This window comes from Podarcis tiliguerta (genome assembly GCF_965153285.1).
Source record: "Podarcis tiliguerta genome assembly, chromosome: 8".
NCBI classification, from domain to species: Eukaryota; Metazoa; Chordata; class Lepidosauria; order Squamata; family Lacertidae; genus Podarcis; species Podarcis tiliguerta.
This window is the reverse complement of record NC_139541.1, coordinates 78,281,106-78,308,309: the sequence shown is the minus strand read 5'-3', so window position 1 is coordinate 78,308,309 and position 27,204 is coordinate 78,281,106. Positions and strand designations below refer to the sequence as shown.

Sequence of the window (27,204 nt, the reverse complement as noted above, 5' to 3'; positions counted from 1 at the left end):
TCTAAACTCCGTCTGGGCTTCTGGTTACCGTATATTCGCGAGCGGCTCCGCGGCATGGGAGTGCCTGCAAGGGAGGCAGATCCTGGTTTGTTAACCCCGGAGGAATTAATCCGAATTAACTGCTGCCGCCTCCCGCTTTTTGCAGCTTTACCACATGTTGCAGACTTACATGGGAGGGGAAGCTAAATGCTAATAACGTGCCATAGTTTGCAAAATAATAAATTCGCATTTAAGGTGTTGCATAACTCTTCGCTTTCCCCCCATAGATAAGATTTTCCGAATGATTGAATGACTATGTGTTGTGTTTTTCAGTGTTGCTTATTTTTATTTTGGTCGGGGTTGTATCTATGAAGGCCATTGTAAATCAGCGTATAAATGCTCTTCATAATTTACAATAATAATGATTCAAGAGAAGGAAACCGACTGCAGATTACTCCAGATGAAATAATCTGAAGTTGGCTGTACCACATGGTGGTATGCTCCCTAATTCAAGAAAATAATCATTCCCTTATTAAAAATAAATTACTCTAAAATAACCACCATGTCTTCACAACCGCAATGGGGCAGCATTGGAATCTCTTTCCAAATACTGACTGAAACAATAGAAAGTGGGGAAAATTCATTTATTTCTCTTTTTACAGCTTTACAGTATGCTTTGCATTACAAAGCATTATTGTGTTTTGTTTGTTTGCATTTGGAGAACAATAGATAGGACAATATTTAGTAAGTTATGGTATCAATGGGCCGAATCTGCTGTTAGGGCCCTATCCAAACATCCTATTCATTGTGCATTCATGTTGGTCCATGCTCATGAGGCTATTAATGTTAGTTTATTTCATAAACCTTGATTGTAATAAAAACAACAACCTCAAAGTGTTTTAAAAAAAGATAAAACAATAAAATCAGAGGGAAAATACAACCATACTTTAAAACATGCAGAAGTTAAAATACTGAAGCAGATGAAAAGTACCTCAATTTTCTAAGCATCTGTTTGCTTCTCTGTAATATTTTTAGCAGGCACTGAAGAGTACAGTGCAGATGCCTGGTTTATATCAATAGGCAGGGAGTTCCAATACTGTTTCCACCTGCGAACATTTTGTGCAGACGTACTGATTCATTTCCAGTTGGTGCACGTTCCGTAGCTTCCTGCCGCAATTCACTTTATATACCACGAATATTCTGTTGTTGTTTGTCCCACTTTTGTTGCCAGGGAAGCCAAACCCAGTGAAACGGCAGTGCTAACTAATTCTGGTTTTATCCCCATCTTCCTCCCTGCTGAGTTCTACCAGGGCAATCCTGAGAGATACATCTGCATACACATCATACATTTAAAACAACATTACTTCCTCTGAAGAATCCTGGGAACTGCAGTTTGGTTACAGGTACTGGGAATTGAGGATGTGGGTGGCGCTGTGCGTTAAACCAGAGAGCCTAGGAATTGCCAATCAGGATGTTGGCGGTTCGAATCCCCGCGATGGGGTGAGCTCCCGTTGCTCGGTCCCTGCTCCTGCCAACCCAGCAGTTTGAAAGCACGTCAGAGTGCAAGTAGATAAATAGGTACCGCTCCGGCAGGAAGGTAAACGGCGTTTCCGTGCGCTGCTCTGGTTTGCCAGAAGCGGCTTAGTCATGCTGGCCACATGACCTGGAAGCTGTACACCGGCTCCCTCGGCCAGTAAAGCGAGATGAGCGCCGCAACCCCAGAATTGGTCACGACTGGACCTAATGGTCAGGGGTCCCTTTGTTGTTATTATTTAGTCGTTTAATCATGTCCGACTCTTCGTGACCCCATGGACCAGAGCATGCCAGGCACTCCTGTCTTCCACTGCCTCCCACAGTTTGGTCAAACTCATGCTGGTAGCTTCGAGAACACTGTCCAACCATCTCGTCCTCTGCCGTCCCCTTCTCCTTGTGCCCTCCATCTTTCCCAACAACAGGGTCTTTTCCAGGGAGTCTTCTCTTCCACTCCAGCATCCCTGCCAAGAAAACTCTGTGGACAAAGACAACAGGTATATATATAAAAAAGGGGGTCCCTTTACCTTTACTGGGAATTGAAGCTCTGTGAAGGGTAAGCTACAGTTCCCAGGATTGTTGCTGCGGATGTGCTTTAAATCTATTGTGGATAAGGATGCTGAAGATGATGATCATTTCTCCCTCCATAGGAAGGCAGGTTGGGGGGGGCAGGTGCCCCATTCACTCTGATGGACCAGCCTCCGTGGACAGATGTTAAAGTCAAATATGGACCATCAAGCTGAGCTCCGGTCACAGCGTTCTCCTTCTGGCAGTTTGTGTTTCTTGAAACCACATGGCCGATCGGTTTGGCCAATAACTTTTTTCTTTCTTTCTTTTTTTTTGGAAGAGGGAGCTTCCGGTGCCAAAAGACCAAGGAGGGGAAGGGGGCTGTGAGTTCCGGTCATGACAGCCCTCTTTTCTTTTCCTGGAATTGGAAATCCTTCCTGATTCCCCCCCCCCCCAATCCCTTTCCTCTTTAAAAGAAATGAGCCTGGAAGCCCCGAAACCGAAAGCTGAACCCGGTGCTGGGGGGAAAGATGCTGCAGAAGAAGAAGGAGGATGCACATTTGCCCAGGGAGAAATCTTCCAACCTGATGCCTGCCTTGAGGAGCTGGGGCAATTTGGAGAGGACACACAGCTAAAAGGAGAGCTGGGTAAGGGGCCGCTGAACTCCCTACAGGGTTCGATTTCTTGCTGAAGTTAAGAGAAACTCTGTGATGAAAGAGGGGGAAACAAGCAAACAAAAAATTGGGATCTTTCCCACTCTGCATGTTTAGGTACCACGGATAATTCTGATATGCGAGTAGGGATTGTTTAGCAACCGTGCAGTATCTCCACATTGAGTTGCCAACTATTTAAAGGACCAGCAGATATTAGCACAGGTGAAGCTTTTCAGAGGATGGAGGGAAACACCTGCACCCTAAGAAGAACTTCCTTTACGGCAGGAATAAGAAACCTGTTGCGCTCCAGAAGTTCTTGGACTCCAAATCCCATCACCCAGGACTATTTGCCATGGTGACTGGGGCTGATGGGAAATGGAGTCCCAGCAGTGTTGGGGGGGGGGGAACAGTTTGGTCTCTGGGTTTTTGCAGACCATCGGGCTGCTCCGCAAGACACAGATGAAAAGGAGGCTGCTTTATTTTCTTATCGGTTTAGCATGCAACTTCATTGTCGCCAAGCTATTGTTTTTAAGTATTGTAAAACAACCGTTAATAATAGCCTTAAAAGCAGGTGAGTGGGGGGGGGGGTACACAGCAAACGTTTATAAATTTAGGAGTGGAAAGAGTTGATGCTTTAGAATTATTATTTTCTTCTTCTCCTATTACTAGGAGCTAGTTGGCAAGTAGGCTCAGGACTGCTGTTAGAAAGTAATTCGTCACCCAGCTTATTATCTTGTAGAATTCACCTGTGTGCGGCGGTTGGCTTGCTTTTTGAAAAGGCTTAGTTGTCGGAATTCATGGAGGGCAGGTTTTGGAATGCCAGGGCAGCTAAATGGAACCTCCAGCTGCAGGGGCAGTCTACCTTGGAGCAACAGGTGCTAAGGGGAAGGCTGTTTTTCCTTCATGGCCTGCTTGCTCGTGACCTTTCCGGAGAAGCATCTGCCTGGCCACCTCTGGAAGCGGAACAACTGGGTGTGCATGCAGGCCTGATCCTGCCCGGAGCGAGAAAGAGAAAACGAGTGTAGGAAACCAAGACTCCACCCCCACCCCCTTCACCCCCGCTTAGCCTAGCACCTGTTGCCTTACTAAGTACGAGGGAGTGCCTGTTTGCTTTTCCTTTCTTGGCTCTTGGTTGTTGTGTGTGCGTTTTTTTGCTGCGTTTTGGGTTTTTTTTCCACGCCTGAGAGTAGATCCTGCCCTTTACCGCTAGGCTTGGGGCTTTCCCGTTCCATTGAGCATGACTTCATGACAGCCAGCAGCCAATCAGGAAGCAGCAGCCGGCAGAGCAGGGGAATTCCAGGAACCCTCAAAGCTTGAAAAAATAATAAAAATAGACAGACAGACAGAGAGAAATTGGGGCTGGAGGGCTGACCGAAGGGGGAATGGAGCTCAGGGCCAGGTTATGAAGAGGCCTGGAGTGAGACGGGAGCCGCTGCGATTGCATCTCTGGCAGAGATGCTCTCCTCCCCAGCTCTAGGTATGGGGCAGCTGGAGTGAAATGAGTTCTAGGGGTGTGTGTGACTTTTCAGTTACCGGCCCAGGGGTTGGGGGCACTGTGTTATTGTCTAGGCAACAGACTGGGTCGCTGGGAGGCCTGGGGCCGGCAGGAAAGAGTCACGGTCTCTCTGCTGTGCCTCTAAATGCCGGAAACCGCAGGAGGCGAGGGGAGAGTTGCTCGGATCCTGCTTGTGGGTTCCCCATGGCGCGGGGGGGGGGGGATATTGGGGGTGGGTTTCCCTGCTTTTCCTCTGGCTTTGAACAGCACAGGTCGAAATCTTGCTGCCTGCTCATTTCCACACTTCGCTTGCTGATTTCTGCATTTCAGTCCTAAACTTAGAAGAACAGGAGCGGGGGTGTTTGGGTTCTCTTGGTCCCTTCTTTAGCCATGTGGCCATCCTGGGGACATCCCTTTTCTGAAAAGGCAGGGGGTTCTTCCTTCCCCGCCCCCACTTCACACAAGAGACTCATTAAGTAAAGGGGCAGGGAGGTTCCTTACTCTGGCAGGTGAAGGGGGCATGAGTGTGTGTTTGAGTTTCTGGATGCGGGCAAGTAAAATCAATTTTGCTTTCTCCCAGAGTTTTGAAGCAGATGTTTCCTGCTCTGTGAATGGTCATTTGGTTTTAGAAAGTTTGGCCCTGTAGTGCCAAGCTGGTGGCTCTGTTTTTAGAGACTTTTTGATCATCCCATCTCACAAATGGGCTCATGTCTGCCTGGTCGCCTGTGGTGAGCAAAAATTGTCTCCAGGTGACCAGACAACAAAATGTTGAGCACGCTTAGGTGTATGTAGACAGGTAGACTAGTAGGGTATTTTTTCCCTTTTTTTAAAATGGGCTAGTGGCTTTGCAGATTTCTTCAAATCGCTCTGATTTCTTATGAGGTGTTTTTAAGTAGAGAATGCATCTTGATACTAAAAAGGTAAAGGTAAAGGGACCCCTGACCATTAGGTCCAGTCGTGGCTGACTCTGGGGTTGCGGCGCTCATCTTGCTTTATTGGCCGAGGGAGCCGGCGTCCAGCTTCCGGGTCATGTGGCCAGCATGACTAAGCCGCTTGTGGCAAACCAGAGCAGCGCACGGAAACACCGTTTACCTCCCTGCCAGAGCGGTACCTATTTATCTACTTGCACTTTGACATGCTTTTGAACTGCTAGGTTGGCAGGAACAGGGACCGAGCAACGGGAGCTCACCCCGTCCCGGGGATTCGAACCGCCGACCTTCTGATCAGCAAGCCCTAGGCTCTGTGGTTTAACCCACAGCGCCACCCACGTCCCCTATCTGCAACTTAAATGTGTAAGACCCTAGCCATTGGTGTTTGGAGATCGCTCGGAGGTCGCATGCTCTTAGAAACTAAGCTGTATGGCAGTGAAATGGGAAGTGAACAAAATATGGATGTTTCTATCTCCACTGTTGTTGTGAGAACAGGTTGGCCCATTGGCCTGATCAAGCAGCGCTTGCCTGATTTTCTTATGTTTATTATTAAAGCAAAGGGTAGATATTTGGCCCTAGAAGGTGAATGGTGCAGTAGACGATATATCTGTGGCTTGGAAGAATTCTGGGGCAGTAAGAACGCATTGGGGACACGGGTGGCGCTGTGGGTAAAAGCCTCAGCACCTAGGGCTTGCCGATCGAAAGGTCGGCGGTTCGAATCCCCGCGGCGGGGTGCGCTCCCGTTGCTTGGTCCCAGCGCCTGCCAACCTAGCAGTTCGAAAGCACCCCCAGGGGCAAGTAGATAAATAGGGACCGCTTACTAGCGGGAAGGTAAACGGCGTTTCCGTGTGTGGCTCTGGCTCGCCAGAGCAGCGATGTCACGCTGGCCACCTGACCCGGAAGTGTCTCTGGACAGCGCTGGCCTCTGGCCTCTTGAGTGAGATGGGCGCACAACCCTAGAGTCTGTCGAGACTGGCCCGTACAGGCAGGGGTACCTTTACCTTTTTAAGAACGCATTAGGTTACAAGGCGATTAATAAACCAATGATGATGACAACGGCACTTTGTTAAGGGTGCTGGGAGTTACAGTTCCGTGAGGGTGAAGTACATTTCCCATGATTGCTTGGGAGAAAGCAGTGTGCTTTGAATGCATGCTGTGTACATAGCCTTTCGCTTCGTAACCTCTTTACCCCTGCAATTCAGGCACGCTTAAAAAGGGAAGGTGGTTTTCCGGGTACTGAATTTGAGGATGCAGGGGAGACTAACCAGGTGAAATAAAGGTCAGACTGGTCTGCTGTTGCACCTTGAACAGCTGCCATGTTGAGTGGCTTGAAGACGCCATTTTGAATTTCCCACAATGCCCTGGAGCGACACTGCATCTGGGGCATTGTGGGTTGTTTTAAATGAGGTCTGCATTTAAACATTGCTGATTGCACTTGGCCTTCTCTAATAGTGGGCTGCCTCCGTTGGTCTCCCCTGGTTATGAACACTTTCTTTTGGTGGACAAGGCCTGGAAATTATGGTAGAATGCAGCTTCCCAACACGTTGTTTTTCTCCATGGAGGCGCAGATTGCAGCTATAACAAAGGCGGCATTTTTTCATCTCCGCCAAGCTAAGCAGTTGGCTCCTTACCTCTCTCGCCCTGACCTAGCCACTGTGATCCACGCAACGGTCACCTCCAGACTGGATTATTGTAACTCACTCTACGTGGGGCTGCCCTTGAGACTGACCCAGAAACTCCAGCGGGTGCAGAATGCCGCAGCGAGACTCCTTACGGGGTCTTCACTGCGAGATCACATTCACCCGGTGCTATACCAGCTGCACTGGCTCCCGGTGGAGTACAGGATCAGGTTTAAGGTGCTGGTTTTAACCTTCAAAGCCCTATACGGCCTAGGACCCTCGTACCTACGGGACCGCCTCTCCTGGTATGTCCCACAGAGGAACTTACGGTCTTCAAATAAAAACATCTTGAAGGTCCCAGGCCACAGAGAGGTTAGGCTGGCCTCAACTAGAGTCAGGGCTTTTTCGGCTGCGGCTCCAACCTGGTGGAACGCTCTGTCACAAGAGACAAGGGCCCTGCAGGACTTGACATCTTTCCGCAGGGCCTGCAAGACAGAGCTGTTCCACCAGGCCTTTGGTCAGGGTGCAGCCTGACTCCCTCCTTTGGCAATCTTTACAATACTTTAGTTTATGGTTGCCATCCATTTTGATTTTAATTAATTTTTATAATGTTTTTATAATGTTGCACTATTTTAATGTTGTTAGCCGCCCTGAGCCTGGCTTCGGCTGGGGAGGGCGGGATATAAATAAAATTTATTATTATTATTATTATTGTTTTTCTTCGCAGGCTCCTCCCTCCCAGCTTCCAGTTTGTCCATCATGCAGCCCACGGCAGAGACAGCTGGTAAGGACCATTTGCGTTCGGTTCACGTGTATCCCTTTGACCAACTTCTTAGAAACCCAGAGTTTAATTCTTCCTCTGTTAGCGATGAAAGAAATAAAAAAGTGAAAGGCTAGGAATTATTGTTACTTTTATTATTTACGTTTATTGTAGGGTCCTGGGATGGGTTACAGTACTTAAAAGTTTTTATGTGCTTTTAGTTTTTTAAAAAAGCTTTTCGAAAGTCTTAAATTATTGCTGTTAATTTTTCAATCAATCCCTCTTCCCAGGGGACCCCTAATGACCATTTAATGAAGGCAGGGCTGATGAGTTAGTAAACATGGGCTGGATTGTGAACCCATCACTGTTCAATATGTGCAGACAGGCGGAATATGCTGTGATTTGATTTAAAATACTGATCGTTCTTTCTTTTCTTTTCAGATGAATTAGGTAAGAATTCTGGGGCTTGGGGCAGAGTAGTGAAGCAAGCTTCAGGTAAGGAAAAAAAAATCAATATTAGGATGATATATTCTTGGCATATGCAAGGAACATACAGTAAGTGAGAGCTAGTGTGGTGTAGTGGTTGAGAGCGGTAGTCTCCTAATCTGGGGAACCGGGTTCGCGTCTCCGCTCCTCCACATGCAGCTGCTGGGTGACCTTGGGCCAGTCACACTTCTTTGAAGTCTCTCAGCCCCACTCACCTCACAGAGTGTTTGTTGTGGGGGAGGAAGGGAAAGGAGAATGTTAGCCGCTTTGAGACTCCTTCGGGTAGTGATAAAGCAGGATATCAAATCCAAACTCTTCTTCTTCTGCATGTGGCTTGGTTCACATTTAATGACCAAAGCATGGTTTGCCCTTCAGAGCTTAAGCACATGTCTTTTACTGTACTTCCTGGTTCAGCAAACCACTATTTGATGTTGCATCTAACTGGGTAAACCACAGCTTGCTTCCAAACTAGAACTGGAAACAGTAGTTTGCTTAACATTCCTCGTTGGGAGGGAAACCATAGTTTGCCGATTCAGATGTAATGGCAAACCATGGTTTGTGTGAACCGGGAAATGATGGAGGGAGGGGAGGAGCAGGAGCACAAAGCCTATTCGAGATGGCAAAAATCATGGTTTGACTGTTGCATCTAAACCAAGTTCTCAGTGTAGGTATGGAGGACCAGTTGGTGGTTAAAGTACTGATTCCTACATGTGTGTATGTCCCTTAGTGTCACATAACTCAGTGGCTTTAATCTAAACATGTGAACAAGATTTTATGCACCAGTACTGTGTTAAGAGATAAAGATTTGTTGGAGTTCAGTGGCTGCTTCTGTGTGTGGAAGTCAATTAGGCGTTCTGTCTGATCCGTGAGCTGCGGCAGTGTTTCAAGGGATGCTGGTGGGGCAGGGGGCACAGGCTACTTTTGTGTTTTCTACTTTGTGCATTCTTCTCCTCCCTTCCCGCTCTGGGCTCTCTTTGGCTATAGTGGAGGTTTGCAAAATAACAACAAACCTCTGGTTACGTGAAACATATTCAATAAGCACACAAGACGTAACCGGCTGTATATTGGAATAAATCAAGTATGCTATTCATTGTATTAAATTGTAGATTTCAACAAAAGTACCTCATAAAGGTCAACGAAAAATGTAGAAGACCCAGTGGATCAGTTCATTCTCTAATCAGTTCATGCATAAGGTCCATATATGTGTAAGCGTCTGTTCCACCTGTCTGTTCATAGAGTCCAACAATCCACACGAAAGGTTGTTACAGTTCCACAGAATCCTTTCACAGAGTGTAAGACAAGGATTTCCAGAATATTAGCTTTGTTTCGCTGTCCTGGGCTTCATCAGTAGTACAAACTCATATAGTAACAATAATAATAATAAAAATAAAAATTTATTTATACCCCGGCCTCCCCAGCCAAGACCGGGCTCAGGGCAGCTAACAACCAATAATAAAAACAAGTTGATTAAAATACAATTTAAAAAACAAGATTAAAATACAACATTAGGATGCAGCCTCTTCACAGGAGGAGAAAGGAAAAAGAAAGAGGGGGAGGGAATCAAACTGATTCTAAGCCAAAGGCCAGGTGGAACAACTCTGTCTTACAGGCCCTGTGGAAAGAAATCAGATCCTGCAGGGCCCTGGTCTCATGAGACAGAGCGTTCCACCAGGCCGGAGCCAGAGTTGAAAAGGCCCTGGCTCTGGTTGAGGCTAATCTAACTTCCTTAGGGCCCGGGACCTCTAGGGTATTGCTATTTATGGACCTTAAGATATATATACAAACTGTCACAGAACAGTGGATTTTATAGCACAGTAGTAGCTTCTGTAGGGGACGCAGGTGGCGCTGTGGGTAAAATCTCAGCGCCTAGGACTTGCCGATCGTCAAGTCGGCGGTTCGAATCCCCGCGGCGGGGTGCACTCCCGTTGCTCGGTCCCAGTGCCTGCCAACCTAGCAGTTCGAAAGCAACTCCCCCGGGTGCAAGTAGATAAATAGGGACCGCTTACTAGCGGGAAGGTAAACGGCGTTTCCGTGTGCTGCGCTTGCTCGCCAGATGCAGCTTGCCACGCTGGCCACGTGACCCGGAAGTGTCTGCGAACAGCGCTGGCCCCTGGCCTCTTAAGTGAGATTGGCCTCGCTGGTCCTCTCTGTATTTACTGATTCTGCCTCCCCTGCTGGCCCCTCCTGTTCAATGGGCCTCACTGCCCCACTGTTCCCTTGAGACTCCTCTGACCAGTCCTCCTGGTTTCCCCCCGGGAATCGTCGCCATAGCTGGTCGCAGTGGCAACGCCATTAGCATTGGTTCAAGTCCTACCCTCCAGCCTTTGAGATATTTGAAGGTGGCTATCACATCTCCTCTCAGTCTCCTCTTTTCCAGGCCAAACATGCCCCTCTCTTTCAACGAGAAGCCTTGTTGACGATTGCAGCGCTTGTGGTTCCTATGGGAAAGGGGATTTCTTGAGATGCGCAAAGTCCAAGGCCATTCAGAGGTTTAAACGTGAATATCAACTCTTTGAATGGAACCTGGAACTTAACCCCTCCCTGCTCTCATTCTGCCTTCCAGAAATCATTGATGAACTGATTAAGGAAGATGGCTTCGAAGTGGATCCTGTCTCGCTTCCTCCCAGGGTCTCGCTTAACGGGCCAGCCGAGCTGATCCCCAAACGCTCCAACTTAGCATCACCAGCCGGAATGCCGAGACCAGCTGAGCCGATGGGCCTGAGCCTGTTGCGGCCCTACGGCTCCTCCTGCTTCTCAGCCTCTGTGCTGCAAGACCCGTCTCCTTCCCAGCTCTCTCAGAACCTTAACAACTTGACAATAAGGCCCCAGCTGGTTCCAAGGGGGACGTCCCTCCCGTTGCTGCCCAGTAGCAGATGCTCTGATGACTCGTGGCCCCCTGCCCCCTCTTCCCTGCGTCCTGGGATGTCCCGAGAGCAGTTGGACGACGTCATCCAGGAGCCGCCCAGGCTGGTGATCACGGAGCAGCCCAAGCAGAGGGGCATGCGTTTCCGTTACCAGTGCGAAGGCAGGTCGGCTGGAAGCATCTTGGGCGAATTCAGCACCGAGACCAACAAAACTCTGCCGACCATTGAGGTGAGTGGTGTGTATTAGGATATTGATGTTCTGTTCCGCCTAAACAGATGTGTGGAGCTGTTGTATGTCTCGTGTCTGTTTACATTCCAGCACAGCTTGCTGGGAACTTCCGTTTGTGTATAGCTTTTGCCTTACGCTTCTTGCTTGGATGTGAAGGAGAGCAGACATGTTTTCTTTGTCCTGATCTATGCTGAATAAACTGCTTGAAAATATGCTTTAGGGACGCGGGTGGCACTGTGGGTTAAACCACAGACTTGCCAATCAGAAAGTTGGCGGTTCGAATCCCCGCGACGGGGTGAGCTCCCGTTGCTCGGTCCCTGCTCCTGCCAACCTAGCAGTTCGAAAGCATGTCAAAGTGCGAGTAGATAAATAGGTACCGCTCCAGCGGGAAGGTAAACGGCGTTTCCGTGCGTTGCTCTGGTTCACCAGAAGCGGCTTAGTCATGCCGGCCACATGACCCGGAAGCTGTCTGCGGACAAACGCTGGCTCGCTCAGCCTATAGAGCAAGATGAGTGTGCAATCCCAGAGTCGGTCATGACTGGACCTAATGGTCAGGGGTCCCTTTAGCTTTAAATATGCTTTACATATGCCTCTGCCTGCCCTTCCGTCGCGAAGAGTTTTTTATCTCTGCTGGCTTGCGCGCTCAGCTTCTGAAAGGCTTCTGAAGCTCTGAGTCGCAGATTGATGCAGAACCGAGAACCAGAGTTCGACCGGCTGCTGGCCGGTGGGCTAGAGCCAGCTGGGGGCCTGGCAATTGCCCCCGTTCCCTTGGACGCATCACAACTGTGTGTTTCATCAAAGCCCAGTTTGCAGTCAGCCGTTGTTTAAAAGATCGCCTTTGCCAACCGGCTGCGCTGCAGATGTTTTGGACTACAACTCCCATTGTCCTTAGCTCACAGGACCCAGTGGTCATGGACGATGGGAGTTGTAGTCCAACAACATCTGGTGACCCAAGGTTGAGAAAGGCTGTGTTAAGGCCAACAGGTTGGTGAAGGCTGTGTGAAGAACTGCACAGAACCCATGAAAGTCTTGCCCTTTGGGAAGGTGCCGTAGGGGCAGCTCAGCCAATAGCGGTTCGTGGGCTCCTTGGTGGTGGCCCCCAGAAGACGGCCTCCTCCTCCTCCTCCTCTGTTTGTTTCTCCAGCTGCAGAACTTTGCAGGCATCCCAGAAGCGAAGGTGACAGCATGCTTGGTGTGGAAGGATTGGCCTCACCGGATCCACCCTCACAGCCTGGTGGGGAAAGACTGCAACAATGGTCTCTGTGAAGTGACGCTGAAGCCCCGAGCCAACCCCAAGCACAGGTAAGAACGCCTTGCATTGCTTGACGCTCTGCGGAGGGTTGGCTGCAGCACTGTGTTTGCTGTGAGGTATGTTAAAGGTGCTGAGAGTTGTTAGGGGAGCCCTGTTCCTTCTCACAAAGCCATAGTTCCCAGAGTTCCCTGTGGAGAGAGGTTGATAGTTAAAGCACTCTGGGAATTGCAGCTCTGTGACGACTGCTGTTGTTTAGTTGTGTCCGACTGGAAACGATGCCTTATGAGGAACGGCTAAGGAAGCTGGGCATGTTTAGCCTGGAGAAGAGGAGGTTAAGGGGTGATATGATAGCCATGTTCAAATATATAAAAGGATGTCACATAGAGGAGGGAGAAAGGTTGTTTTCTGCTGCTCCAGAGAAGCGGACACGGAGCAATGGATCCAAACTACAAGAAAGAAGATTCCACCTAAACATTAGGAAGAACTTCCTGACAGTAAGAGCTGTTCGACAGTGGAATTTGCTGCCAAGGAGTGTGGTGGAGTCTCCTTCTTTGGAGGTCTTTAAGCAGAGGCTTGACAACCATATGTCAGGAGTGCTCTGATGGTGTTTCCTGCTTGGCAGGGGGTTGGACTCGATGGCCCTTGGGGTCTCTTCCAACTCTATGATTCTATGATTCTAGTTGTGGTTTGACCAAGGCAGACTGGAGCGGGACTATTGCTTCCCTTGATCTGGACTCTATAATTTGTTGATGCAGCCTAGAATAGCATTAATATTTTTTCTGCTACACCAGACTGTATTGTGTGTGCGTGCACAATCTGACTTATTTTAGGGGGATAAATTAATTTAAGATAACCATATTTAGAGATGATGGTGATGAGGAATTGAGGATTGGAATTACCATTTTGAGATATTACAAATATTACATATGACGACAGTGGACAAAGCTGTCTTATAACTTTTGAGTAAGTGTGTTTTAAAAATAATAATAAATGAGATGATCTGGGAGTAATTGAAGGGGAATCCAACTGATTTCAAGCAGGATCTGTTGGGAAAAGAATTGGGCAGCAAATGAATTGAAGAGGAAGTGCAATGGCGTGATCTGGGACAGGGTACAAAGGGTGCCAGTTGAATGAATGGCTTCTTTGAGTTATTTGGATGAGAAATAACTTGGTTTGCTTTCCGTGGCATTTGCAGTCAAAATTTGCAGCTGTGCGTATGAAGCAATACATGCAAATTCTGTGCAAACGTATGCCTATTGGTCTGGGCTCAAAATCTTTTAAAGTTCCTGGGTATCAGGAACCTCACCAAAATGTTGGAGAGGGTGCACCTCCACAGGCACATACCTCCACATGTGGTGGGAGTGTCCCAAAATCCAACTATTCTGGACAACAGCCATACAAGAAATATGTAAAATAACTAAGCAAGTAATAGACATCACCCCAGAATTGGCCCTAATAAACATCTTCCAAGACAACAATGCCCATTTACACCACAAAGAACTCATTACCCACCTACTCTCAGCAGCCAGAAGCATCATAGCCAGACACTGGAGAGACCTGTCAGGAGTAAGTATGGACCAATGGTACCAAATGGTATGGGAAATAGCCCTACTAGAAAAATTAACTAATAAACTGAAACTGACACGGGGACAAACAGAAGAAGACGCCTTCACCCCGGTATGGCTCCCCTTTATCACATACACAGCCCAACAGGACAATGACAATAATCCACCAACAGCATACAAATCAATATGGCTCACCTGATCCAAAACACCCACCCACCTCACTCACACACGAAAACAAAGATCACCACAGCCAATCACAAGCAAACAATCACACCCTAGGCCAACCCCGACCTCTCTCACCACCAAAGGAACACAAGTGAACAACACAAGCAACGCTGACACCAAACTCTACATACATTAAACATAATAGAAACAACGCCACCCGACCCCCCCTTCCATCTTCCCTCTCTCCACCCCCCCTTTCTTTTTTCTTTTCTTCTCCCCCTAATGTCTCAACAAATGAAATGGATTTGTAAAAATGTTACATGGAAAAAACCACACGAGGCATTACACTTACTTCTGTAAAACAAGAAAATCCTTAATAAAATATCAAGATGGGGGGTGGGGGGAAGTTCCTGGGTATGCTCTTGATCCCCTGCTGTCTCCGGTCAGGACTGAAAAAGAGCAAGACGCTGAGAATTGCAGACAACATTGATCTAGATGGAGAAATAGACCAATGTGGTTTAATGCAGCTTGGAAGCAAAAGGCCTCCTTTGTTGGCAGCCTTCTGGTTTCCTGAACCCTAAACTCTCCTCTGATCACTTTGCAGTTTTAACAACCTTGGGATCCAGTGCGTGAAGAAGAAGGACATAGAGGAATCCATAGAGAAAAAGCTGCAACTTGGGATCGATCCTTTCAAAGGTATTGCGGGGCGGGCGCTCTCATAGGCCGCCTTGAGAGGCCAGGTTGGTCATAGTAGCTCCTGCAGGACTAGAACCAAAATTTGGCAGCCAGAGCATAGCTGTCAATCTTCCCTTTTCTTGCGGGAAATAGCCTTATTCCAGCGCCATTTCCCGCTGCTATCCCGGATTGTTAGATATCCCGTAGACTGTCCCCGGGACAGGTGAGGCTGCTGATCCCTTATTTTCAAATCTGAAAGTTGACAGCTATGGGCCAGAGGCCTTTGTGAGTTGGGCAGCCCATCAAGGAAAAACTGGGGAGCCTGTGGCCCTCCTGAGGCTGGTGGAATGGCAACACCTTGAAGCCAAAATCCAGGACGCCATCTTCCTGTTGTTTTTTATCACAAGAGCATGGTGGCCATTTTGGTTGCTGTGACCTGCGCTGTAGATGTTTTGGGCTACAACGCCCATCATCTGCCCCCCCCCCCCAGCTCTGCCCCTCTCTTAAAGAGGGCTTGGAAAAGAGTTATGGGCTTGTTGTTTTCACCAAGAACCAGTGCTATGATACCTAATAGGAGTGGAGGGAGACATAGTTTTATTCTGTGGACCAACCCCCCCCCCTAACATTTACTTATTATTGCTACTAGTACTGCTATAAGTCTTATTTATTAAATTTATTGGGGACTTATTTATACAAACCAACACGTACATTTAAACTGGCATGAATGAAAAACAGGTAAAAGACAATCCTAGCTTTAAAAGATGGGATTAAAACATCCCACCCACTCAAGATGGCCACAGATAATTGAGAGCCAAAGGGCTGGCGAAAAAGAAATGTTTTTGCCTGGTACTCAGGGTTGCCATATTACCCAAAGTGAAAATCAGGACAAAGTTATTGAGCTTTTTGTTTTTTAGCTTCAAAAAATCTCCCAAGAAACAAAACATTTTTAGGCTATTCTTTGATTTTTAAAGCAGTTTTTAAATAAAAAAAATAACAACCCTCCTTGACATATGTCTGGGTTCCCCCAGGCATTTTGCCAATTCAGCAAAAAATCTGCTTGGGCGCCATTTCGCTGCCCAATTTCTAGACGTATCAAGGAAAGCCTGGACGTATGGCAGCCCTACTGGTGCCTAAAGCTATGTAATGGTGGTGCCAGACGAGCCTTTCCGAGGAGAGCTTTCCACAAATGGGGAGCCACCACTGAAAAGCCCCTGTTTCTGCTCATATACAACAAATGCATCTATTCTGAGCTTGGTTTGCTCTTTCCCACTTTCTCTCTCTCCTTCTCTCTCTGTATAGCTGGCTCATTAAAAAACCACCAGGAGGTTGACATGAACGTGGTCAGGATTTGTTTTCAAGTCTCATACCAAGATCGCACAGGGAAGATGCGGCACCTCAGCCCTGTTCTTTCAGAACCCATCTTTGACAAGAGTAAGCAATGGGGAGTATTGGAAGGGGGTGAAGTGGGCAAGTGGTTATTTCTAGCCGTGGTTACAAAGGAAAATAACAAGGGCAAGTAAACAAACACCGAGGGGGGGGGGAGCAGAGACATGGTGTTAGGAATCCCGCCAATCCAGTGCTTTTTCTAGGATTGAGACCCTACAAAACCCAGAAAATGGGTTGTAATTAGTGGATAGGAGGGAATGACACACTGCACATGATCATCTAGATCAAGGGAAGTAAAAGTGCCACTGTATTCTGCTCTGGTCAGACCTCACCTGGAGTACTGTGTCCAGTTCTGGGCACCACAGTTCAAGAAGGACACTGACAAACTGGAACGTGTCCAGAGGAGGGGAACCAAAATGGTCAAAGGCCTGGAAACGATGCCTTATGAGGAACGGCTAAGGGAGCTGGGCATGTTTAGCCTGGAGAAGAGGAGGTGAAGGGGTGATATGATAGCCATGTGCAAATATATAAAAGGATGTCACATAGAGGAGGGAGAAAGGTTGTTTTCTGCTGCTCCAGAGAAGCGGACATGGAGCAATGGATCCAAACTACAAGGAAGAAGATTCCACCTAAACATTAGGAAGAACTTCCTGACAGTAAGAGCTGTTCGACAGTGGAATTTGCTGCCAAGGAGTGTGGTGGAGTCTCCTTCTTTGGAGGTCTTTAAGCAGAGGCTTGACAACCATATGTCAGGAGTGCTCTGATGGTGTTTCCTGCTTGGCAGGGGGTTGGACTCGATGGCCCTTGTGGTCGTCTCTTCCAACTCTATGATTCTATGAAAAGCGTTATATTCTGATCTGGGGAGAAGCCCTGGGTACGGCAAGCTGGTTGCTTCAGGACCATGGAGAGCTCCTGGTGAGACACTTGCTCCAGTAAGGGTTGGAAATCAACAACAGCCTCCACCTCGACTGGGCTCAGTTTCCTTGTGGAGAACTGGAGTCCATCAAAGGGTGCTGGACACTTTGTCTGTACGCCATTGGTCTCCTGTGCCATTGATTGAAGTAAAGTGGGAGGCGGTTGCTTGGGCTTGAGGTGGGGGGAAGGTGCCTGTGAGCTTTCTGTCTCCAGGTATATAGGCCCTGATGTTGTAGGATGGTTCAGCAGCTGCCTGCCTGCCTGCCTTCCAGCCTCAGGTTCAGGGATCTGATCATCAGCCTCAGGACCAAGAACCCAGTACAGCTCCTTAACCCACGCCACTTCAGCTTTCAAATCAGTGTCCTGGTCAAAGCTGGACTCCGCAGGCCCTGTGAATTTGCTTTTCCAAGGAGTAAGCCCTGACATCGGAATGAGTTTTGTATCTTATCTTTGGATGATTGCCCTTTAAGGGAATGTTCCTCCCAAGCACCCCTTGCTATGTGTGTGACCTGGGCTTTCTCTGGAGAAGGCCTCTTGCAGACACATGGGGCGGAAAAGAAAACACATGTGGTTATGGGAAGCAGGGTCAGATTCTAACACTTTGGGTCTGGGTACGTGCAGAATCCACAAACACGTCGGAGCTGAAAATCTACCGGATGAATAAGGAGTATGGCAGCTGTACGGGTGGAGAGGAGCTCTATTTGCTGTGTGATAAAGTCCAGAAAGGTAAGTGAAAAGAACCCCCAGGGATCTTTCTCATTCCCCAACACATCAGGCTTGCTGAGCTGGTTTGATTGGGTGCCTGCTGTTCTGAACTGCAGGCCCCAACCGCAGGCCTGTGAGAGTGGTTTGATGCAGGAATCCCAAAGAGGGGTTTCAGAAATGCCAGAATGGCTCGTTCTAGTGCTTTATTAAAGAAAGGTGTAAACTTACAACACAGGGTGCAGAGTCTCACTGCCTTTACGGATTCAGGACGGATACTGCAACAGTGAGAGGTTGTCATGACTTGTCCACCCCCAAGCAAATGTATATACATCCTTTATGCACTAACCAGCATACGTCAGTTTACCCAGAACCTCCTAGAACACCTAGCCGGTGAGGCCATAGGTGGCAGTTAGCCAAAGCTTCTCAAGGTTTACAGATAAGCATAGCATCAAGCCAGCTGACTACCACACATCAAAGGAAGTGAATATAAACATATATTAGCTCATTCTTGCAACAACTGCCAATTATTCTGGGGTTATCTTGACTACCTAAGATGGTTCTTGAAGGCCTTCCAGAACATTTCAGCTTTGGTTCAACACAACCGTGAGGAAGACAGAGAAGTGTGATGGGTTCAGCTTCCCTTCTTATGAGGAGGCAGAACTCTTCTTCTTTCTTTGGCGATCCCTCGTAGCCGAGTAAGATTGTGTTCCATGAATACAATCTTAACAGTGAGTCCATAAGTGACTGTGGAGGCCAATTCTGGATCTGCACATCCTTCCAATGGGGACATAGGTTTCTGGGCGGGAGTTGATCACGGTGAGGGTTTGCCAAGCGTGCCTTCCTCTTAGCACATTTCTCCTTTTCGTCCTGAGTTCAGCATCTTCAAAGCCCATGACACCTTCATTAAAGGCTGTTCTCTAATTGGAGCACTCGCAGGCCAGTGTTTCCCAATTGTCGGTGTTTATACTACATTTTTTTTTAGATTTGCTTTGAACCTCTTTTGTTGACCACCAGCATTACGCTTCCCATTTTTAAGTTCGGAATAGAGTAGTTTCTTGGGCAGACAATAATCAGGCTTCCGGGAGGGGAAGACCTTATCTAAAAGGACCTTATCTAAAGATAAAAAGACCTTATCTAAAAGGACCTCCTTGCCTCTGTCGTCCTTGCAGAAGACATCTCCATCATCTTTCGAAGGGACAAGTGGGAAGGGAAAGCTGACTTTTCGCAAGCTGATGTTCACCGGCAGATTGCCATTGTCTTCAAGACGCCACCATACCAGCACCTTGACATCACGGAGCCGGTGGAGGTGGAGGTATACCTCCGCCGTTTGACGGACAGTGTCTCCAGCGACCCCTTCAACTTCACCTACCTGCCAAAGGACAACGGTATGATGGGAGCATAAGAAATTGCCTGGTACCAGGTCAGGCGGTTCATCCAACTAGCTTAGCACTGGCTGGCAGGGTCTTGGACAAAGTGTGCCTTCCCTTTCACTTTATACCTGTTCCTTTTAACTAGAGATACCAGAGATTGAGGGGACGCGGGTGGTGCTGTGGGTTAAACCACAGAGCCTAGGACTTGCCGATCAGAAGGTCGGCGGTTCCAATCCCCGTGACAGGGTGAGCTCCCGTTGCTCGGTCCCTGCTCCTGCCAACCTAGCAGTTCGAAAGCACATCAAAGTGCAAGTAGATAAATAGGTACCGCTCTGGCGGGAAGGTAAACAGCGTTTCTGTGCACTGCTCTGGTTCACCAGAAGCGGCTTAGTCATGCTGGCCACATGACCCGGAAGCTGTACGCCGGCTCCCTCGGCCAATAAAGTGAGATGAGCGCCACAACCCCAGAGTCGGTCACGACTGGACCTAATGGTCAGGGGTCCCTTTACCTTTTTACCAGAGATTGAACGTGGGAACGTCTTCGTGCAAGGCATGTGCTCTGTCACTGAGCTATGGCACTCTCTCGTTCCTTAATGCAGGAATGGGGAGGTTGTGGTTCTCTGGAAGTTTCTAGACTCCAAGTCCCATCAGCCCCAGCCAGGCCGACTGATGGGCAGGGATGATGGGAATTGGAGTCCAAAAACATCAGCAGGACCACTGGTTCCCCAGCACTGCATGAATGCAAGCACCAGGTTAATTCTCCCTGGGGTCTGGGGCCCTTAAAGCAGATTGCTTTATTCAGCTGCTAAAATCTTCTACAGTTCAAACAAATCTTTTGCCTTTGTGTGCAGTGGGAAATTTGGAGCAGCTTCCTCTTTGAAGCGCTCATTATCTCACGGGTCTCTGCAAATTCTGCAGAATGAGGAATTCAGCTTTCATTGTGGCTTTCGCAAGTTTCTAGTCCTCAAGGCTGTGAAGAGAAGCTTGGTGCCTAGTGGGGGAAACACCTAGTGAAATCTCAAAAAGCTGCAGTGGGTGGCTTGTTATCCATAGGAAAAACAAGAGGGTGCTGGCGAGGGACACGGGTGGTGCTGTGGGTTAAACCACAGAGCCTAGGATCAGAAGGTCAGCGGTTCGAATCCCTATGACGGGGTGAGCTCCTGTTGCTCGGTCCCTGCTCCTGCCAACCTAGCAGTTCGAAAGCACATCAAAGTGCAAGTAGATAAATAGGTACCGCTCCAGCGGGAAGGTAAACAGCGTTTCTGTGCGCTGCTCTGGTTCGCCAGAAGCAGCTTAGTCATGCTGGCCACATAACCTGGAATCTGTACGCTGGCTCCCTTGGCCAGTAAAGCGAGATGAGCGCCGCAACCCCAGAGTCGGACAGGACTGGACCTAATGGTCAGGGGTCCTTTTACCTAAAATGCGAAAAATAAAATGAAAATGTACTTCTTTGCCAAACCTTTGGGTCAATCTTTCTGCAGACACTTACCGGGTCAACAAAAAAAGGAAGCAAGGCATGCCCGATGTCCTAGAGGAGTTCTCTGGCGCAGGTTTGTATACTTGGCGGCAACTTGGTTTGCTGCCCAAGGGGTCACAGCTATGTTTTGCAGAATCCGCACACCGTGGACAGTTGTGTCCAACTTCCCTTTTGCCTTTTGTTTCACCAGACCCTCATGGGATCGAAGCCAAAAGGAAGAAGAAAAAGCCAGGCTACATGGACCATTTCAACTTGACTCCGTCCGCAGGTCAGTCCAGCCAGGCTAGGCCGAAGCCTGCCTCTGTTTGGAGCCTACTGAGTTCGAAACGGAATATTATGCAGTAGTACAGAAAATTATCGAAGAGGGCACAGTGCTGGGACCACCAACCCCTCTCCCCAAACACACACCGGAGGCTTTCCATAATGTTTCGGGGACCCAGTTTGCAGGCTGAGCCACTGTTGTGGTGAGCTGGTGTAAAAATGAAGCAAAATCTAGGCCTCGGACAGCCCTCCTTCCACTGTCAGAAGTAGCATGCTTCTGAATACCAGTTGCTGTGTAGCCTTATGAGGCTTTGCCCTCGGGTGGGAAAAATATTGCGCCCGGGAAAAGGGAAGTGGGAGTCAACAGACACTCAAGGAATAGTTTCAGAGAAAAAGCTTTATTTCTACCATCCATGAACTGGTAGAAGGAGCAAGTGTGATAACTCACAAAAAGCATGCACGGGTTCACAGTCATGTGCACAGAGTATACAGTGGTGCCTTGCAAAACGAAATTAATTCGTTCTGCGAGTCTCTTCGTCTAGCGGTTTTTTCATCTTGCGAAGCAACCCTATTAGCAGATTAGCGGATTAGTGCTATTAGCGGTTTAGCAGCTATTAGCGGCTATTAAAGGCTTAAGGGATTAGCGGATTAGCTGCTAAAAGGCTATTAGCGGTTTAGGGGCTTAGAAAAAGGGGGTGGGGAGCGGAAAAAAATCCTCAAGACTCGCAAGACATTTTCGTCTTGCGAAGCAAGCCCATAGGGAAATTCATCCTGTGAAGCGCATCGAAAAACGGAAAACCCTTTCATCTAGCGGGTTTTCCGTCTTGCGAGGCATTCGTCTTGCAGGGCACCACTGTATATGTTTTTAGAATGTTGCACTATTTTAGTGTTGTTAGCCGCCCTGAGCCCGGCTTCGGCTGGGGAGGGTGGGATATAAATAAAATTTATTATTATTATTATTATTATTATTATTTATTATTATTATTTATTATTATTCTCATTCCCGTTCCCTCCCCTTTCTCCTCCTTCTTCAAGAGTCCTGCCCATGAGTTCCTCTGAGCATGAACAGAAAGCTGTCTTGGGACTATTGTGGACTCTTGGCACCCTTCTCAGGAAAGGGGGAATGAGAAGCCAAAGGGGGGTGGGTCGAGGAGCCCTGGTGGTTCAGCATGTCGAAGATGTTGCAACTGAATGAGATAAGATTCAGTTCTCAGGTCTGAGTATTCTTGGCATTGACAGAGTCTATTCATTAGCCTTTTGAAGCCTTCTTGTACTGATAAAAAAATAACGTTTTGCCTATGTACCAGCATCTTGTGAGAATCCACAGAAAAGCTGTAGCTGTGGATTTTTAGAAGACAAAAGGAATTCTGGACAGTTTTGAGGCCTGGTTGGGGGTGGGGGTGACTTTGGGCCTAGGTGGGGTCACCTGTCCTCACCTCCTACAGCTGCAAATGGCAGGAGGGGATCCAGAAAATCTCTTCTTATTTCCGATAGCTATTGTTACCTTGGGGAAAAGTCACTTGAGTTGGCTATTCTGGAATCTCCGTCCCTGCAAAGTGCTTTAAAAACTGAGCTAAACCAAGGAGAGGGTTTGTTGGCAGAGTAGCTAAATTGCCGCTAGGAAGCCAAATCATGTGCAATACTGACTCTTTCCTTTAAATTTAAACAGCGTCCAAACACTTGTTAAAATGCACAAAAAAGCTTTTACTTGCAGAGCATATAGCTAAAGAAGAATATAAGGAAAGTATTCACATTCTCATGCTTATCCAAGCATGGGCTTAGTTTTTCTTAGTTGAAGATTGCAGCTTCTTCCTTAAACAGTCAAACAAACTGTTTTTTCCTTCCTTTCCAGTGTTTGCTCTCAAGCTAAGCCATGCAGTTAGAATCATAGAATAGAATCATAGAATCATAGAGTTGGAAGAGACCACAAGGCCATCGAGTCCAACCCCCTGCCAAGCAGGAAACACCATCAGAGCACTCCTGACATATGGTTGTCAAGCCTCTGCTTAAAGACCTCCAAAGAAGGAGACTCCCGCACACTCCTTGGCAGCAAATTCCACTGTCGACCAGCTCTTACTGTCAGGAAGTTCTTCCTAATGTTTAGGTGGAATCTTCTTTCTTGTAATTTGGATCCATTGCTCCGTGTCCGCTTCTCTGGAGCAGCAGAAAACAACCTTTCTCCCTCCTCTATGTGACATCCTTTTATATATTTGAACATAGCTATCATATCACCCCTTAACCTCCTCTTCTCCAGGCTAAGCATGCCCAGCTCCCTTAGCCGTTCCTCATAAGGCATCGTTTCCAGGCCTTTGACCATTTTGGTTGCCCTCCTCTGGACACGTTCCAGTTTGTCAGTGTCCTTCTTGAACTGTGGTGCCCAGAACTGGACACAGTACTCCAGGTGAGGTCTGACCAGAGCAGAATACAGTGGCACTATTACTTCCCTTGATCTAGATGCTATACTCCTATTGATGCAGCCCAGAATTGCATTGGCTTTTTCAGTTCTTTCTAAGAGGCTTCCATTTTCTCCTTCCAGCAGACTTCTCCTTTACTGCTTCTTTGGGAGAACATCAACTTCTGTACTTCTTTCTGTCACATCCATTCACACATTAGCAAGCCTCTCGCCTTTATTGTGTTTAGAGAAGAGTTATCTAACACGGGTCTCTCCTTCAGTGTTCACAGAGATGCAGCCAAGTCGGTCGCGCAGAAAATAAGGCGGAGAATGTAATAAGATGCCTCTCACATGACACGAGAGTTACTGGGGAACATTCCCCACACAGTGATGCATTTAAGCATTCCCCAATTTCAGTAAATGGAATCGCTACACTTAACAGGGTTTGCTAAGAAGGAAGATTCTATGCAAGACAGAGTTGTTCCGCCTGGCCTTCGGCTTGGAATCAATTTGATTCCCTCCCCCTCTCCTTTTTTCCTTTCCCCTCCTGTGATGGAACTCCTATTTGGGGACTTCCCTGGCTTTTTATGGCCCATGTAGGACCAGTTTGGAAAGTTAGCCATGCTGAAGACTTGACGTTTTCATCCCCCCAAAATTTTTTTATTTGCGTTTCCATTTAATGAGGCTGTATTTTAGTATTTTAATGTTGTATTTTAATCCTGTTTTAAAGTTGTATTTCAATCAGTTTGTTTTATATTGGATGTTAGCCACCCTGAGCCCGGTCTTGGCTGGGGAGGGTGGGGTATAAATATTATTATTATTATTATTATTATTATTATTATTATTATTTATTATCATGGGTAAGCAAACTAAGACCTGGGGGCCGGATCTGGCCCAATTGTCTTCTCAATCTGGCCTGCAGATGGTCTGGGAATCAGTGTGTTTTTACATGAGTAGAAGGTGTCCCTTTATTTAAAATGCATCTCTGGGTTATTTGTGGGGCATAGGAATTCGTTCATTATTCCCCCCCCCCCCAAAAAAAAATATAGACCAGCCCCCCACAAGGTTTAAGGGACAGTGGACCGGCCCCCTTCTGAAAAAAGTTTGCTGACCCCTGATCTATGTCATGTTTTGTGGAGGGGGTCTGTGACTGTTCTCAGATGCCCCCCGGGTAGCGTTGATTTCCTTGTTCTGGTTGCAGACGGCTCCTTGACCGGTTCGGAAGACAGGAACAGCCTGAGCAACTTGGAGCGCATCACCGTGCCGGACCTGTTTGAGGACTACAACCTGGGCCAAGACTTCTCTTCCTACAACGGCCCCACCTTGAGCGATATCCTGCTGCCGGCTGCTATGGACTTCCCAGATTCCGCAGAACAGGAGTTCCTGCTGGATGCTTATTCCATCCACTCCGGCATCTCGGCCCCCTTTCCGTTCCCTGTGGATTGTGACCCAGAGGGCACGGCCAGTTTGGTGGGGAGCAGCATGTTCCCTAGCCAGTACAAGGAGGCCGAAGCGCGACTGGAGATGGAGACCAAGCTCAAGTCAACAGACAGCGCTGCAACCTTGTGAAGGAGCATGGGCCCACTGTGGCCTGGGAGGGAAGGGGCCTCGCTCCCCATTTTGAATCTTACCGGTAGCAGAGAGATCCCTGGGCAAAGCAAACGGGGATGTTTTCCCTACTGGCAAACTGAAGAGGGGAAAATTACATTGATCTTGATCAGGGATCCGTGACAGGTTTCCCTTAGGGAGAGAAGGCATGGCATGAATGGAAGGAAGGAAGGAAGATTGCACTAATGACAGAATTGCAGGGGAGGGAAGTGCCCTCAGTGTTAGCCCCCTGCATTTCGCTTCCTAGTTTCTCTTCCTCAGTTTTCCCCATCTGTAAAATCGGGTCGACAACACTGACTTGTTCTGCTAGGGCAAAAATGTCAGACTAGCAAATGTAGTCTTGTTAGTTTCATGGGTGTACCCCTAAGGCCTTTTCCTCTGCTTGAAGATTTATGCCGAACTGCCGTGGAACGTTTTGTACTTCAGATTCTTTTTGCAAAGTCCACGCACACTGCAATAGCTAATGGGCAGCCTTGTGTTTTGGAGTAGCTCAGGAGCTGATCTAACATAGATACGTAGCGGTATATTCCACAAGGACATGTCTTTCAATACATTTATGAAGTCATGAGACTTAGCTGTTGGTTCACCTGGTGTTGCCCTAACAGTGACACTCCTGGTTTTTCTCTCTAGCTGCTGCAGAGATCCCTATCTAGAGGTGCCAAGGATTGAATGTGTGGCTGCGATGAATCTTCTCTAATGCGGAGTTACAAACTCCCCCTCTCATCTTCTCTGTGCGAAGCAAGCCTCTTGGGGCTGAAAGCTTGCACCACTTTTAAAGAGTGCACTTGAGGCTGTCTGATGCAGCTAGGTCCAGAGAAAACAGACAGCATTACAAGCCAGGATATTATCGTGTGGGATGTGGCAGGCTGTGCTTCTCTTCCCCCTGTATAGGCTACAACATGTCACTAGCATGGAAGTGCTAGGTGGTCCATCAAAATCTTTTTTAAATGTCCATGCAGGGGTATTGTAGAGCTGAGGAGGAAATTTGCTCACAGTAAAAAAATTGGCGAGCACCTAACATTGTTGTGCATTTCAGAATGTTTCTTGTAACTGCAGATTCTCGTACCCCTGCCGACTGGCCAGTCAGAATCTTGCTGAGCTCTTTCATGGTCGCTAAAGGTTTCTTAAGGCATTGCCCAGGCACTTGTCAAGCCTATCCGTCCAGCCTTAGGGCCTAGAAATTTAGGGTGCTTCCAAACAAGGACTTAATGCTTTGAATGGGTCACTGAGATATCGCAAACAGGTCGTTGGCAACCATTTTTGTTTTTCTGTTTTAACTTCTTTGGGTTTTCCCTGCAAAGGGGAAATCCAGATTTAATGGAGGGGAGGGGAGGGGAGAAATAGGCTGGTGGTGTGATGACAGAAAAACAACAACACATGTGTTAAGGAGCGAGTATTATAGGCCTTGACTCTTGTGTCCTGAGTGTAAATTTTTCACATTCAGAACCAGAAAACCACGGTGTGTTTTTCCTAATGGGTTGCATTGTAACTAAATCCTAGACAGAGTAGACCGACTGGAAATCAATAGGCCTAAGTTAGTCAAGTGTATTAATTTAAGTGGGTCTTCTCCAGTGCTATTTTTCTAGAAAGAGAGGGGCTGGAAGGCCTCCCTCGGTCTCTTAGAATGACAATGGCGTCTTCCTGAGAGGTGCCAGAACTGAGTCCTGGTGAGTTTCGACTGAAAAAAAGCCCTGGTCTTCTCTGAGTGTAACTGACCTTGGATACGACCCAAGGTGACCTTGACACTGCAGGTCCTTAGCAGCTACCAGCAAAAGGGATGTGACCTTTCTATAAAAGCTCATCCTTGGAAACCAAATAGATCCCTAGAAAGAGGATAGCACCATAGATAGCCTCCCCCTGCCTTTTTCTCCTTTTTGGCATTCGACAATGAAACTGTCCCTAGGCACCATTCTGAATTTAGAAGACATTGCCACCTCCTCAGTACTGGCAAATGGTTTTTGTCACATTCTCCCTTCTTCAGGTTTCTTTCTGCTTCTTCCTTTAAAACCAAATGTTGCCTAAGGTCAAAGGTTGAAGTAGCTGAAAGGATTTTGATGTTGTTATAATAAGAATAAAACACAACCACTTGATTTCCAACCCCATGGTCACATAAAAAGCATTTCAAGGTGTGTAAGGAAAATAAATCTTCAAAAGCTGTCACAGAATCTGTAACCAGGCAGGGAGAATAATTTATACATCTTGGGATGGTGGTAATGTTGGATGGGTCCTTTTGAACGAAGTACTGTACCTTCTCTGGGCTTACCTTTCAAATGTATGCATTATTACTGCCTTAATTTTAGCCCTATAACCTGTTTTCTGTGCCAAGGCTGAGCCCTGGAAAGATGTGAAGTATTAATAAAACAGGCACTGCTTCGGATTGTG

At 47.6% G+C, this 27,204-nt stretch overlaps 1 protein-coding gene across 4 annotated transcripts; it reads left to right on the top strand.

Annotated features, from left to right (window-relative positions):
- Positions 1-22: 22 nt before the first annotated feature.
- Positions 23-27,204, top strand: RELB (RELB proto-oncogene, NF-kB subunit). Of its 4 annotated transcripts, none has more exons than XM_083455222.1 (12): positions 23-85; positions 2,357-2,663; positions 7,440-7,496; positions 10,522-11,051; positions 12,196-12,353; positions 14,638-14,729; positions 16,008-16,139; positions 17,631-17,735; positions 18,884-19,099; positions 20,566-20,634; positions 20,752-20,829; positions 24,416-27,204. In XM_083455222.1, exons 2-12 carry the CDS (start codon positions 2,495-2,497, stop codon positions 24,781-24,783), a joined length of 1,974 nt encoding a protein of 657 aa, XP_083311348.1. In that variant the 5' UTR covers positions 23-85; positions 2,357-2,494; the 3' UTR covers positions 24,784-27,204. The 4 variants fall into 4 exon arrangements, with proteins under 4 accessions (XP_083311348.1, XP_083311347.1, XP_083311346.1 ...); XM_083455221.1 differs by having other exon boundaries at positions 23-234; XM_083455220.1 differs by lacking the exon at positions 23-85 and adding an exon at positions 7,914-7,967 and having other exon boundaries at positions 615-2,663.